Source organism: Cydia amplana, chromosome 7 (genome assembly GCF_948474715.1).
Source record: "Cydia amplana chromosome 7, ilCydAmpl1.1, whole genome shotgun sequence".
Taxonomy (NCBI): domain Eukaryota; kingdom Metazoa; phylum Arthropoda; class Insecta; order Lepidoptera; family Tortricidae; genus Cydia; species Cydia amplana.
Window position 1 is genome coordinate 7,415,381 of NC_086075.1, and position 15,419 is coordinate 7,430,799.

Here is a 15,419-nt window from a genome sequence, read left to right on the forward strand (position 1 = left end):
TACCCCCGTAAAATACCAGTTTTACCCCCACGGGGGTAATGCCCCCAGGTTAGGAACCACTGCTCTAATCAATCAAGCTGGTTACTTACTGTATCTGTTAATAGTTAATAATACATACCTTTATTGCAATTGTGTACGTATTATATTTTATTGTTAGGTACTAATTTGTATAAAGCCGCATTAAACCACATTGTGTATGTGTATGGGTATAAAATGAACATTGTTTTCATCATAATTGACTCGTAATCAGCGCCAGCGGGTTTGAAAGTAGCTATTGTTACTTTGATAATCGTAATTAAACATAATGGATATAACAATGTTAGCGATTAGTAGCACTTCAACATTGAGTTAAAAGCATTTCATCCTGATTATTTACTCAGTTCAAATTTGTGGATGTGATTATATTTGGTGTCATCTCAATAGGTACATTTTTACTTTTAACGACACTAATACAAGTCACTGATTTAAACTTTCACGATTTTTACACATTATTAAATTATTATTTAATTTAAAATTTAGATACGCGATTAAGTGCCGTTGTACAATTTAATAATACTAATACAAGTCATTTAGATTTATTTATTGTTAAACTTTATTTTAGCATATATTTTTTCACATTATCAAATACCTACACTTAGACAGGTAATTCGAAAAATAGCAATACGTATAATTTTTAACTAATTTTATGGTTTGATTTACGTATTTCAACGTCTCGGAGAGTCTCTATTTTCAAGCATTACCGGTGCTGAACCGCGGTCACATTTGCCTGCGTTAATAATCTCTCTGTAAGCTTGAAATCTTAAGATCGTACGTATAAAAAGGAATTATATATTTACCTGTAAATAAAATCGATAAAATCCTAACGCCACTGTCAGATGAAGCTAGCATTAGCATTGATCCTAAAATGTGGTTATTTGATATGCTTTTCCCACCACATTTGATGCAATTTAGCGCTTCGACGGCGGCTTAATGGAGGCGGCTAAAGTGGAGCAAATATAACTAAATTGCGAACTGTTTGGAAAAGTTCACGTGTACGCTTAATTTAGTTTAGTTCGGTTTTTTGGGGAGAACAAGTGAAATTTGTTTAATTTTTTTAAATATCGTGTAATTAAATATGTATGTATTTTATTTCGTATACGCTAGCCACTGAAAAACGTTGACGTAGACTTAGTAAGTGGGTACAGCCAGCAGCAGAAGTTTCTAAGCGGGCTTGTGTTCAAAATCTGAGCACGATCATTTTAACAAGCTTTTATTAGCTCGACCTGTATGTAACTAACTATGTAATGGAATCTTGCAAGTTAAATTTGATCCACTTCCCGGTTTCCGATTGAGCTGAAATTTTGCATACACATGTAAGTCGGGTGACAATGCAATATTATGGTACCATCGAACTGATCTGATGATGGAGACAGGAGGTGGCCATAGGAACTCTGTGATGAAACAACGCAACCTAAATGTGTTAGGGGTTTTTAGAATTGTCTCGATGAGTATTAGTTGTCTGTCGTAAGAAAAGTACAGTCAGCGATAAAAGCTTGTACCAAAAATAAAAATTTTGCCAAAAACTTATGATCACTTAACCCGCTTAGCTACTTTTACTGCTGGCTGTAAATTATTTTTCGTTAACTGTAGTTTTAACACATTTAGACATTTCAAAGAAATGAATAAAACAGAAAATTTAAAACTGCATTTACATATATTATAAGTGAGTTAAAGTTTTTCAGTTTTTAATAGTTCTAATAAATATCTTCTTTCTTTCTTCTTGCACCATTTTTTCAATTTTGTCTCTGTTTAGCCCGATGGTTGACCGGTAATAGAAAATGCCATTAGGCAGTCAGTCCGCCATTTGTACCTACATTATTTTTGTATTTTGGGCAATAAAGTTTAAATAAATAAATAAATATTTGTATTTAAATATTTTTCAATATTATCCGACCTACATTTCAATTAAAGTTCCTTCTTTATTCAAATTGTATACTATTCGCTCTGGTTGAGGCACAGACAAGACATCCTCCAGACTGAGCATAGTAGCGCTACCCCCTCTGCCACAAATATACGGTAGTTTTACTCCATTTTCGAGTCAAAGTGTCTTTGTGTGACGTCCGTGTCTTTGAACGGACCAATCACGGCACGAAACTCGCTCACCTCGTCCCCCGCACCCCAGTATTTTTGGCAGCATCGGTTTTATGAAATAATTGCTCTAAACTCCGTCTAGAGGATTCCTAGTCTATGGGTTGAGGTTATTTTCGACCAATAAACGTGAAGCAGAATCCAATTACTGAGAAAATAAAAAGCTAACAGACACCGATCTTGTTTACCGCCGAGGCAGGTATGTAAATTCATTTACCCGGGTTGACTTTCATGCCTTTAGAAAATTCTAACGTGCAATTTATTATCGTGTTAGTAGGGGTAGAGGCTGTAATAACTGGTTGGTATCTTTAAGTTGCTCGTATCACAGTTTATCGTTTAAAAAAAGGGTTGGTTATATAAGAAAACAAAGTTTTTGTTTATCTCTCGTTCCTATTTGGGCGCTTTTTTTGGTTGTCCCCTACACTTTTTTTTCAAATTTGGGATTTTTTATGTTATTTCTACTCAGAATCACGAGCTCTTTCTATCCTAATAGGAGAAAAAAAGTGTCCCAAAATGTCCATACATTTTTCGATCTTTCCATTCCGCGACCGCCATACAAAGTCTATGAAAAATGGTGACGTAATGGAAATAAAAACCTTAGGACACTTTTTTTCTTCTATTAGGATAGAAAGAGCTCGTGATTCTGAGTAGAAATAACATAAAAAAAAAGTGTAGGGGACAACAAAAAAAAAACGCCCATTTCATTCAGCGGCGGTACGTACGCACGGTCGCATTTTTATCGTTTGTCACCATGCCTGTCACGTTCTAACAAGTATGTAAGTGCGAAAGTGACGGGCATAGTGACGGGCGATAAAAATGGAACCATGCTGCGCCCGCGTCGACAAGTTCGTTTCTTATAGAGAAATAATTATGCAAAGTAAGCTTAAGCATGGGGATACTTTATCACGTGATAAAATGAGTTTTAATAATTAAGTGATCTTAACTACCGCGATTAATAGTCATTATTACCTCATACTTAAGCACGTTAAAATATCTGACAATCTTATTTAAAATTTTATATTAAAGGAAAAAATGGAAAAAGTTACGCTACAATCTTATTTGTAGAGCCATAAGAGCGTGTAATGTATTTTTTTGAAGTGAAAACTTCTTTAGCGGCGCTGTGCACTTTTTGAGGTGGGAAAAAAATGTTAAACTCGTAACAGGTGTCACGTGACCGTAAGACGTAAGACGGACACGTGACCTGATCGAAAAACTGTAACTTGTGTCATTGAGTTTTTCATTATTGATTTAAACGCCATCTAGTGAGTTTCGCTCTAACTGGTATTAATATAACTCGAGTACTAACAGTGATGTGCTTAGGGGTTTCAAGTAATGCGACGAAATAACGCTAGATAATGTTAACCTCAATTATATATAGTGCATTTTGCACTAGTCATTGAGTTTTCACTTCTGCCGGCACTCCCTGAGTGCAACCCGTTGTTTTTTTTTCCGCGCTTCGTTGTTGATGATTTTACTGCAGGCGACTAAATCAATAAACTACCTATCAGGAAAAATATGTTATTAAATTATATACGGTTCGTTGTACAGTAATATGATGAATTGATGATACTCGACCTCCAAATAACTGACTAGCAAAAACCGATTCATTGAGTCTGTTTGCTTGCAATCAAACGAAACGGTTATAAGCCGGAATAAATTGCGAACTAACAGGAAAAGCAAAACTTAGATGTTGTTGTACCAGAATCATTGTTTGTTCAGCGTTTCTCTAACAAATGAATATAGTTAGAGAGAGTTAAATAGCCCTATTATAATAATAACAGCCGCGAAAAGTAGGTTTTATTTTCCACTAGCGACCCGCCCCGGTTTCGCACGGGTTAACAAATTATACATAAACCTTCCTCTTGAATCATTCTATCTATTAAAAAAACCGCATCAAAATCCGTTGCGTAGTTTTAAAGATCTAAGCATACAGACAGACAGACAGACAGGGAAGCGACTTTGTTTTATACTATGTAGTGATGATTCTCGTATTTCTCGCAACTATAGGCCTAGCACATGATTGGCGCGACAGTATCTCGCCGCGAGAAAGACTAACCGTCTTTTTCTAACGGTATTAAATAAAGAGGGACGGGTATATAATCTATCTCGCGGCGAGATCGTGTGCTAGCCCAGCTGTAGTGCTATACCTGTTGAGGAAGTTACGATGGATTCATTGTCTTAGTTAGTCCCAAGTTATATATATATAGTTATATAGTTATATGTATTGTTAGTACGTGTAGTGTTATTATTTATTATTGGATTTATTACTATTATTTTGTATTTTTAAATGACACTATCCTTAAGTAATTTTAAGATTTGTTTGTTCTAAGTACTAACATTTATGGATCTTATGGATTCGAAATAAATTAATTGAATTGAATTGAATATATCATAAACAACCTTAATTCGTTGTGCCGTCTGGTGCCGGCATCAGAAAAGAATAGCACCACCCCATCTCGTCCCGTGGGTATCGTATAAGGCGACTAAAGGAAAACTGGCGACAGATATGCATATGAGCAAGGCTCGCCCGTATCCTTAGCGGGGTCCTTGCTCACAAGAGCTGTGCGCGCGCCACATCGAAAAAAAACCTTTTCTGCTTGTTTTACAAGTTACAAGTTTTCATTACCTACAGCGCCCGAAGGTGGCAATCGCTTAATTAAACCTGAGAATAACAGCATTCCGTAAGTACAGAGTGGCATTGCAAGTACAAGAAGTAAGTCTTCGGTAAATTTCGACCTGAACGATACCTACTCGCATTCCACTAGTGTCGCGCATACCGAGACACGAGACAGCCGGCCCCTAACTTTCCGGTGGAAACTTTAACTCCACGTTAAGGGGCACGGATGCCCGGTCCGGTCTTTTTTGTCACAACTTTTAAATGAAGCTTCGTCGTATTGTCTCTAGTGCTTCGCTTAAACTGCTTCGACAACTTGGTACTGTGCAAGTTGTGCTAAGTTTTGAGAGTCACCCTGGAAAAATGTTTTTCATTTCTCCTGTTAAGGGAGTTCACTTTTCATATGCAGATAGCCGGGTTGAAAATAGCTTTTACAGTATATATGGTTCTACTTTACCGCCCTAGTGCGGTTACTAGCACAATACGTGCCTATGTCGACAATTTTAAGAGCCTTATATACTGTAAAACGTTGTACAATACACGTGCGAAAAGGTAATTCGCAACTCGTGTCGATTTAAAACACTCTCTTCGGTCGTGTTTCAATTTATCGCCACTTTTTGCGAATTTCCTACTTTTCGCACTTGTATCGACACTACACTATAGAGTGTTTCACAAATTTTCTGATTTCCAACAGGTATTTTGTTCAAAGTATTCAATTCATTGCAAAATAGTATTATTCACTGCAATATTAAATAGTAATCAGAAAACGAGCAAAAGTGTAGGAGGTAAACTGATGATTGAAAAATAGGAACCTACGTAAAATGAAAAAAGTAGCAAAGTAAATGAAGCAACTTTAATAAAAAAAATTGGTATATTTACGATAAACCGATAATCTCATTATATACCGGCCCCGTTAATTTCAGTTTACTATTTTTTATTCTGGAAACGAGTTTTTAATAATCAGAAGCTGTGTAAAACTGACCTATATCTTTTGGTGTAGCTATATTATTCGTGAAAATTTGTTTATCGACCAAACATCACTCCGCGTTGAATCGAAAAAGCTCCATTTGCATATTCATGGACACACGAGCCTAGTTTTAAAATCGTTTACTGAAATAATAACAGTCCCGTGTTCAAACATACCTATAATATTATTGTAGACCCTTTGCTATGGTACACCAGTTGTTGGTGATAGCTACTGTCATGTTTGCGTTACTTTGAAAACACATTTCCATTTCGTGACAGTTCAATCAAACCGTCATAAAAAGCACTTGCAATCAAAGTTACGTATGGCCGGTTTTGTTCAGTGACCCGTGTTCGTTCCCTTATGTAAATTATACCTTTGACTTTGGATAGGTACCTACTGGTTACGTATATTTTCTGTGAAGTTTATTCAGTTGAACGATTTTAAGAGATCTCGACAATTCAATACTCAACCTTCCAGTCTTGTGTTGTTTTAAGAACCCTTTGTAAATAGAAACTTATCGGGCCTCAAATGTTTCTTTGTCTTGCGATGTTACGGTTTTTTACGTTGAGTGACCATTGCATGAAATATTTTTGGTACTTAGGCAATATAGAGGCACGATATTTTATTAAATTTTAAACAGGCATGTATTATATTTTGTTTGTTTAAAAGTAGGAACGTTAATAATTCACGAAGGCAAGAGTAACTACTAGAGTCAAAATTCATTGGAACACTCATTCGTCTGGCGTCGATTGATGGTCCCTACCTACGGCGCGAGAGTTATGAGTCGACAGGTATTAGTCAAAGTGTTATTCTTATTCATTCTATCTACAATTTTTTTCTTCTTTTATTGTTCATTTGTACGTCTGCGATGGTGTTATCGCATTACTTAAATTTTAATTATTTAGTTACTACTCTTGAGTTATTTCTATATTATTCCATAAATTAAAACTCATTTTATAAATTAAGATGTTTTGGTTTTCCATTTTTTGTCATTTGTGTTTGTCATAAATAAATGTATTTTCTTTTTAATGTATTTTCTTTCATAACTTAAATAAATAACTAAATAAATAGAAAAACTTTATTTGGTGTAAAACATAAAACTTAACCTTTATTACATCTTATTCTAATCTATTATTTTAACAAAATGGATGCCACTCAGCATATGCCGATGTCTAAGACACTTAGCCATGGCGCTGGTAAATCATGTTTATAAAATAAGTTGGTAGGTATGTAGGTAATGTATCGGATGATTAGCACTTATATTCCCGTGTTTCCTCGCTCAACAATAATTTCCATAAGGCCTATGGCAGGTGCGGTTCACGCAGCGGAGGTAGCCGATGGCCCCGTTGCTGTAGTAAGGAACTTGGCCGAGGAAGTTGCCTCTGAAAAGGAAACGCATTTTTGTACGGAAGCATTGAAATAATATTTAAAAACCGGCCAAGTGCTGACTTTGCACCGACATTAACAGAACTAAGTGAGGAGTGTTATTATAAACGTCATATTTTCATAGAAATTTGACATTAATTATGACATGGCCACACTTGGTCATTGTAAATACTATTTTTCATCATCTTCATCTCATCATCTCATTTTATTTCATCGATCTTTGATTTCTAATTTCACCAAAGCTTTTTGGTGACAAGAAACGTCACCATATTTGGGCGTTTTTTTTTTGTTGTCCCCTACACTTTTTTTTCAAATTTGGGATTTTTTATGTTATTTCTACTCAGAATCACGAGCTCTTTCTATCCTAATAGGAGAAAAAAAGTGTCCTAAGGTTTTTATTTCCATTACGTCACCATTTTTAGGGTTCCGTATCCAAAGGGTAAAAACGGGCCCCTATTACTAAGACTCCGCTGTCCGTCCGTCCGTCCGTCCGTCCGTCCGTCCGTCCGTCCGTCCATCTGTCACCAGGCTGTATCTCACGAACCGTGATAGCTAGGCAGTTGAAATTTTCACAGATGATGTATTTCTGTTGCCGCTATAACAACAAATACTAAAAACAGAATAAAATAAAGATTTAAGCGGGGCTCCCATACAACAAGCGTGATTTTTGACCGAAGTTAAGCAACGTCGGGCGGGGTCAGTACTTGGATGGGTGACCGTTTTTTTGCTTGTTTTGCTCTATTTTTTGTTGATGGTGCGGAACCCTCCGTGCGCGAGTCCGACTCGCACTTGGCCGGTTTTTTTTTCATAGACTTTGTATGGCGGTCGCGGAATGGAAAGATCGAAAAATGTATGGAAATTCTGGACCCTTTTTTTCTCCTATTAGGATAGAAAGAGCTCGTGATTCTGAGTAGAAATAACAAAAAAATCCCAAATTTGAAAAAAAAAGTGTAGGGGACAACAAAAAAAAAGTCCATTTACCACTAAGGGAATAATCCCTATTTCGGATGAGTTACTCTACAGTTTTTTACGAGATATTTCACAGTAAAATCGAAATTGAAAACAACGGGGGTTTTCCAATAGGTAGGTAAGCTCCGCTTGAATTTCCTTTGCAAACGCTTTTAAATCTTTTAATACACAGTAACAGTTGCCTACATTTGCTGCTATAGAATTGTAAGGCACTTTGCAATTGCACTAGCAAGCGTTTTTATAACAGAGTAGAAATACTATATATATGATTCACAATGAAACAAACAGTAGGTAAACAACTTGACTTTGAATTATATTGGCAGCTTCACATTTTTTTTAATTGTAATACATGCCTACAACGTATATAACGTATGGTTCGTATGGTTATCTTTCAAGTATGATTATTCCTGTCCACTTATGATTCTATTGTCATGTTAAGGTTTAAAGTAAAATTTGTCAACTTCGAGTCCTTGTCTTTGTTTTTTTTTTGCTTTACTTAAGCTACAAAATTAAACATCAATAGGTACAACCATATCCGCGTCTTTGTGGTTGGCACGATCTGTAAAAATTCGACAATTTGCTGGTGACGTGTCGTTTGCACGTGACGTTTTCGTAAACGTTCTGTACAGTCACTGGAACTCTACTGTAACTCAAACAAGTCTAATTAGTCCTGTACTAAAAAGTTGTAACTTACGTGGGTGCGTAATTACAAACAATCAACGTAGTGGTCCAACCGTTTTCTTTCTTCTGTGACATCCCACAGCCGACATGGGTGGACTCGGCCCACACCAACTGAAATTCGCACGTACATTATATTTACTTACTTTTCTGTACCCAGTATAAAATATACATACACCGCAATTATTTGAGCAACTCTTTTAAGGTAGGTACGTATTCATAAACATACATTTTTTTTACAGTGTTAACTATGTTCGAAAATTATCATTCGGGTCATACAAACACAGAAAAACCTCCAGTCCCTTATAATTAAAGATTATAATTTTCTGTATAAGGTAAGAGTCTAATTTTCTGAAGTTGCTTATACTTGGAGGAAATAAAAAACTGTATCGACATGCAAAGGTAGTTATAATTACGGTATATTACGCTATATTGTTCTTATAAATATAATATATTAGCTGGAAGCGTGCACAGAGCGGACCCGCTCGCCTCGTGTAAGATCCGTCCCAAGACAGCGGAGGCACTAAGTAAATCTCGTGTTTCTTTTTAATCGTTATCGGGTTTGTTAGACATGACATGACTAGAGAGCGGATTTGAAGTAGCGATCTCAATATTAATGTGGATATGACGTATAATTTATTATTTTTATTACACACTAAAATATTGTAATTTATCTGAACAAAAAAGTAAAAACCTTTTTGGAAGCTTTTGTAAATATTGGGCAAAAATTATGATGATAATAAATAAATGTGTGTAGAAAAAATTATAAATTATACCAGTCATATCCATATTAATATTGAGATCGCTACTTCAAATCCGCTCTCTAGACATGACATTTTTGCAAGTAGGTTAGCATTAGTTGATATTATCTATTACGCATTACCTGCGTGTAGTGGCCGATAGGTCGAGGCGTAGCGAGGCTGTATGGTTCAAATCCGTAATTTGCGTGCTCGTCAAACCAGCTGTCCAGGGCTTCCTCGATATTCGGAATAACTGGCACGTAGAATGGCCTCGGCAACGTAGCTATATAGACATTTTCACCAATCTGGCCCCATCTTTGTGAGCCTACAAAGAGAACAAAGGCTGAAATGGGATGACCAGTTCACATTGATCCAGTGTTAAACATATAACACCCCTCTTTTTGGGTCGGGGGTTAAAAAGGAATGGACCATCATTTGATGCGAGAGGCAATTATACCTAATCTTTGACCATCCTTATTTTAGGTAAGCGACTTCACGATGGTAACTACCAATTTAGAACTTCTACACGGAGGAAAATATAGAAGTTCTAGGAAGATACGAGTGTTATTACTTATTCATCAGTGGCACTAGTTCAATACGGGGCGGTTGAAGAAAACTGATTGATCCGTATTGAAATGATCGCTGAATCGAATAGTAATTCAGGGAAACATTCATTTCGGCTTTAGCGGAACCAAATATTCCAGTGAATATTCGATTCTGTGAAGTCTGTATTCGGCGCATTACTAATCAAAAGGCTAAATAATTACCAACGGTCTTAACTGGATTATGGCCAAAAATTCCATTTTCAGCCCATCTCGCTGCTTTTTCTGCCAGTTCTTCGTCCCATACCTAGAAATATGACACATTTCAATTAGTATACTAATTTAACCTTGTTTTGGTTGTATGCAAACAATGTTGTTTCTTTCAGTTTCACACAGCTGTTTGCTGACGCAAATGAGGTACTTGTCATTAATTAACATTAACCCAAAATTAGTTTAGTAGGTATATTAGCAGTTTATTTTAATATAAGGTCAAAGTAATTTTAATGAAAGGTGTGATACGTATAACGGAACAGAAAATAGACCTAAATATCTTTTGATAATTTGACACTATTAAACTTAGTACCCATTTTCCTCCTTGGATATCGACATTATGGTTTTTTTTAGGGTTCCGTAGCCAAATGGCAAAAAACGGAACCCTTATAGATTCGTCATGTCTGTCTGTCTGTCCGTCTGTTTGTCCGTCCGTATGTCACAGCCACTTTTCTCCGAAACTATAAGAACTATACTGTTGAAACTTGGTAAGTAGATGTATTCTGTGAACCGCATTAAGATTTTCACACAAAAATAGAAAAAAAACAATAAATTTTTGGGGTTCCCCATACTTCGAACTGAAACTCAAAAATTTTTTTTTCATCAAACCCATACGTGTGGGGTATCTATGGATAGGTCTTCAAAAATGATATTGAGGTTTCTAATATCATTTTTTTCTAAACTGAATAGTTTGCGCGAGAGACACTTCCAAAGTGGTAAAATGTGTGTCCCCCCCCCCGTAACTTCTAAAATAAGAGAATGATAAAACTAAAAAAAATATATGATGTACATTACCATGTAAACTTCCACCGAAAATTGGTTTGAACGAGATCTAGTAAGTAGTTTTTTTTTAATACGTCATAAATCGCCTAAATACGGAACCCTTCATGGGCGAGTCCGACTCGCACTTGGCCGCTTTTTTACATAATTTATTGTATATTAACCATAGCTATGCCCCTTTACCTCACCATGTATATCATGTTGGCGGCCGTAGGCTGCCGCGGCACGGCGCCGCGTGCTACCCTTTGCCGACGCACGTTATGTCCATCCACGAACTGCTTTATTTGCGCACACGACAGCTGCAACCCTGATATCAATCAATACATATTATAAAACAAAGTCCGCTGCCGCGTCTGTCTGTCTGTATGTTCGCGATAAACTTAAAAACTACTGTACGGATTTTCATGCGGTTTTCACCTATTAATAGAGTGAATCTTGAGGAAGGTTTTGTGTAAATTCGTTGAACTACCCGTGCAAAGCCGGGGCGGGTCGCTAGTTAAAGATAAATGTCAAGTGTTATTAAAAATAATTCATATTGAACTAAAGACACTCTAAGATTCTCAGTTAATTCATTTTTAAATGTAAGCGGGTCGTCGATAGTACTCGATTACCACCAGTTTGCCGAATTGAAGAAAGTTGAGCAAAATAAAGAATCCCAAAGGTTTATTAGGTTTAATTTATGTCCGGTTTATTTCTGATGGGAAGACACCGGATGGGTTAACTTTGGTTCCCTGGGAGAAAGGGAAATGTTTAGTGTGGGACGCAACGTGTGTCAGCACTTTCGCGGCGTCGCATATTGGCCGTACCGTGAGATCGGCGGGGGCAGCAGCCGAGTGGGCTGCAGTTCGCAAGCGGGAGAAATATGAGGTCCTGGCGAACTATTTATTTGTCCCGCTTGCAGTGGAAACCACAGGGTGCTGGTGTGTTGAGGCCAAGGCCTTTTTGGGGGAGGTGGGGAGACGCATGCGGGAGAGGGGTTTGGATCCTCGCTCTGGGTTCTTCCTGATGCAAAGGTTATCCATCGCGGTTCAACGTGGCAACGCAGCGAGCGTGATGGGCACTTTTGCATCGGGGGGGTCGCGGAGCGATTTTATCGGCTAGTTAAATTTAGTCTAAGTGTAATTTGTGTTTAATTTTTTTAGTTTTCTTGTTTCTTTAGTTAGTTTAGATCGTATGTTTTTTTTAAGTTACTTTGATGTGTAATTCTGTAAATCTGACATTATATAATAAATATTTAGTTTTTAATATTCATATAACTGTATGCCAGGAAATAAATCATACTTATTTATGTCCAAACCGCAATTATTGCGAAGTATTTTGGACATACGCGCGGTCATCGTAATATTCGTAATGAAGTGGGGATCATAGCTGGTAACAAATCGCATGGGCTATCGAGCTAAACTGCGAGATTAATAGGGCCGTTTTGAAGAGCGGCACCAACTTCTCTCGATTTGCATTGTCATTTGCCGCGGGTGCACTAATCCCGGCGGGTAATGAATTTTGTACTAGCGTTAGGGTTACCAAAGTTGCAATTTTTATTGAAACGAGTCGAATAAAAAATTCGGCCTGTGCAACTCTCCTCCATCATTTAAACTAGACGCTTTTCCGGTTGCCCGACTTTTGACATGTTTTGATCCAATTGCTTTAAACTAAGTATAAGTAAGTAAAGAAAATCAAAAGAAAAAAATCGTCACCATCTAAAGTTTCTATTTTTTTCTTTATAATTTAAACCTCTTCTTCGCTATAGGCGGCTTCTTGGATACCTACAAGTTAGAAGATAGGTTGTAAGAATTTTCCTATGTATCGTTATTATTCAGTTTAGCCAGCTAATAGATGCATGGACTATCGCCAGCGCTCGGAGCTGAGAGATTAGGGCAGAAAGATATTAAATACGTTATTAGTAATTTCATTATCTGCCTCTCTATCTTTGCATATTAGAACGATAGAGAGGCAAATAGACGAACGGACGAACGAAGTGGTTCGCGGTAGGACCCCAGGGTTTACACTGCACGTTGCACCAACTTCGTTCGATTTGCATTGTCATGAGCCGCGCATGCAATTTAACCCGAAGGATAAATACATTTTGTACGAGGGTTATGGTACAGGTTTCTATTTAGGGTAAGGGATCAATTGGGCCGAAAAGTAAGGAACTTCAAAATAAAGATTTACAGATTTTCGTGGCTAAAATATATATTTATTGATAAATGTTTTGTACGTGTTCATACATTTGCCGCAAGTAGCATGTTAATAAGTACTTGCAATAAATAAATAGTAAATAATCACGACAGTTCAATTCCAATTTTAGTTTACGTTTTAAAACGAGTACCTACTTAAATTATATTATTGTTTAAATAGGTACCTAAATAAGTTGGTTTTCACTTCATACTTGAATTATGACATAAATTAAATAGCTTTTTTATATGTTTTAAGTGCTAAAAACTTAAATCCAATATTTCCAAGAGTTATGTTTTTTTATTTTGTATTTTATTGGGATTTGAATTCGGGCCCTCAATATCCGAACTAGGTAGCAGCTTTAACTTTATCATAGTAGAAAACTTTAGAGTGAAAAAATTAACACTTTTATCCTAGTCACAGATCTATTTTCTTTTGATCTGTTAATAAGCAAATATATAATATGTTTTCCCATTTCTTTTAATAAGAATTTGATAAGAAAACATATCAAATTAACAAATATACATATGTATGTATATTTTGTAAATCAAATTTCTATTACACCTTATGTGTATAATTGCATGAATTCTATAGTGATTTAAATTGTATTTTTTTTTCCTTATTTTCTCGTAATGCATGTTAATTATAAGATGTAATTATTTTTGAAAAGATGTGTCCCGCCGAGTTTGTTGCCGGTCCCATAATGGGATACCCTCCTCCAATTGAGGGGGGATTTAAATCTTCTCGGGGCAGAGGTGTAGGGTTGGAGCCGGTCTACCTAGCTTTATTTGACGTTCATAAGCGCATTGTAATTATGCCTACTTGAATAAACTATCTTTTATCTTTATCTTTAATATTTTTCTGTTAAAAAGTCAATTTAGATTGAGCATGAAAATAAATAAATATAAACTTACTTTGTGGACTTGCACTATCACAGGCACAAAGGAAAGACGAAAACACAATAAAGAGCAACAATAACATTTTTACTGTCTAATATTTAAGCAAGCTAAAAATAATGCCTGTCATAAACGTTTGATAACGCTGGTGTGAAATGTTAAATTAAAAATAATTTTTCACTTTGTTAAGTTAATAATCCAATTGTGTAAATAGCTTACGCAGAAAATATTCTGGCAAGCAAATATAACTGCACCTGACTCATAATAGAGTAGTTACGTACACATACATCTGTCAAGTTTCGGAAAGTTTCCATAACTTGGTAAACTTCTCGGATATTTTAATATTTTTACAAGGTACAGGATGTAATAAAAATAGCGGGGATCCGATTAAGAGCATATTCGGTAACATTTTCTGATGAATTTTTTGATGCATAAAGGATGTTTTCAAAATATCCTAGAACTTTTAGGAGCAGGAAGAAATATAGCATAGATTAGACCTGGGGATCCAACCCTTTCCCCTCCCTTTTTGGGGGGTAGGCACGGTACGATCTCGTGGATACCGGGCCAAATCAGCTTTGTTTGACCTTAGGAACATTCGTGCCAAGTGGCATCGCCTGAGTCAAAAGTGCATACTCACTGCACTCACTTAGCCTACGAATTCAATTTCAAAAAATTAAAAACTTTTGAAAGACTTTATCCCGGTAACTATTCAATCTACAGAGATAATTCTAGTGTCATATTGTAGTAAATTTAGTCTTCTTTAAAAACGCCCTGAAAAGGTACTATCAAAAACAAGTCTTTTAGGGTTATAATCGCCCAAATCTAAAAGAAAACCGAAATATCCCGGTTTTTACGATTTTTGACAAAGTTGCGTTCGGCGCTCGAGGTCACAAACTTGGATTATTAATTGGGCCAACATCATAAATAAGTCTGTAAAAAATCAGAACTACTGGATTTGACGCAGAAGAGCCACGTTACAAAATTCGACAAATCTATTGGATTAGAAGAATTATCGTCAGCAGTCTCCATTAAAAGTACCTATTTGATTGAATAAAGGCATAAAAAACTCGCGGCTACTCATCTATGTTCATAATTAGAATTCCATGGCAGTGCTTCAAATTCGAACTAGAGCGTAAACCTAGTCTTCGAATGTCGATAAAAATAAATCATGAAAATGTCTCTTTTGATATTTTACTGCGCTGCGCTTCCAGTGCACACGTTAAATATGAGTTGAATGGGCATTCATTTCCCTGGGTCGCTGGGAGTATGTGGCAGGGC

General features: G+C 36.4%; 1 protein-coding gene across 1 annotated transcript; it reads right to left on the minus strand.

Annotated features, from left to right (window-relative positions):
* Nucleotides 1-6,951: 6,951 nt before the first annotated feature.
* LOC134649754 (venom allergen 5.02-like) lies at nucleotides 6,952-14,226 on the minus strand. The gene is made up of 6 exons (XM_063504584.1): nucleotides 14,160-14,226; nucleotides 11,262-11,380; nucleotides 10,249-10,330; nucleotides 9,625-9,806; nucleotides 8,758-8,855; nucleotides 6,952-7,090 (listed from the first exon to the last, which is right to left on the minus strand). Exons 1-6 carry the CDS (start codon nucleotides 14,224-14,226, stop codon nucleotides 6,988-6,990), a joined length of 651 nt encoding a protein of 216 aa, XP_063360654.1. The 3' UTR covers nucleotides 6,952-6,987.
* Between the last annotated feature and the right edge of the window lie 1,193 nt (nucleotides 14,227-15,419).

What these genes read in the sequence shown, in the direction of transcription:
- LOC134649754 (XM_063504584.1), bottom strand. Translation starts at nt 14,226, where the DNA reads ATGTTATTGTTGCTCTTTATTGTGTTTTCGTCTTTCCTTTGTGCCTGT. An exon ending in TGATAGTGCAAGTCCACAAA is followed by an intron (nt 11,381 to 14,159) that starts GTAAGTTTATAT and finishes GATTGATATCAG; the next exon opens with GGTTGCAGCTGTCGTGTGCG. An exon ending in CTATCGGCCACTACACGCAG is followed by an intron (nt 8,856 to 9,624) that starts GTAATGCGTAAT and finishes TGCGAATTTCAG; the next exon opens with TTGGTGTGGGCCGAGTCCAC.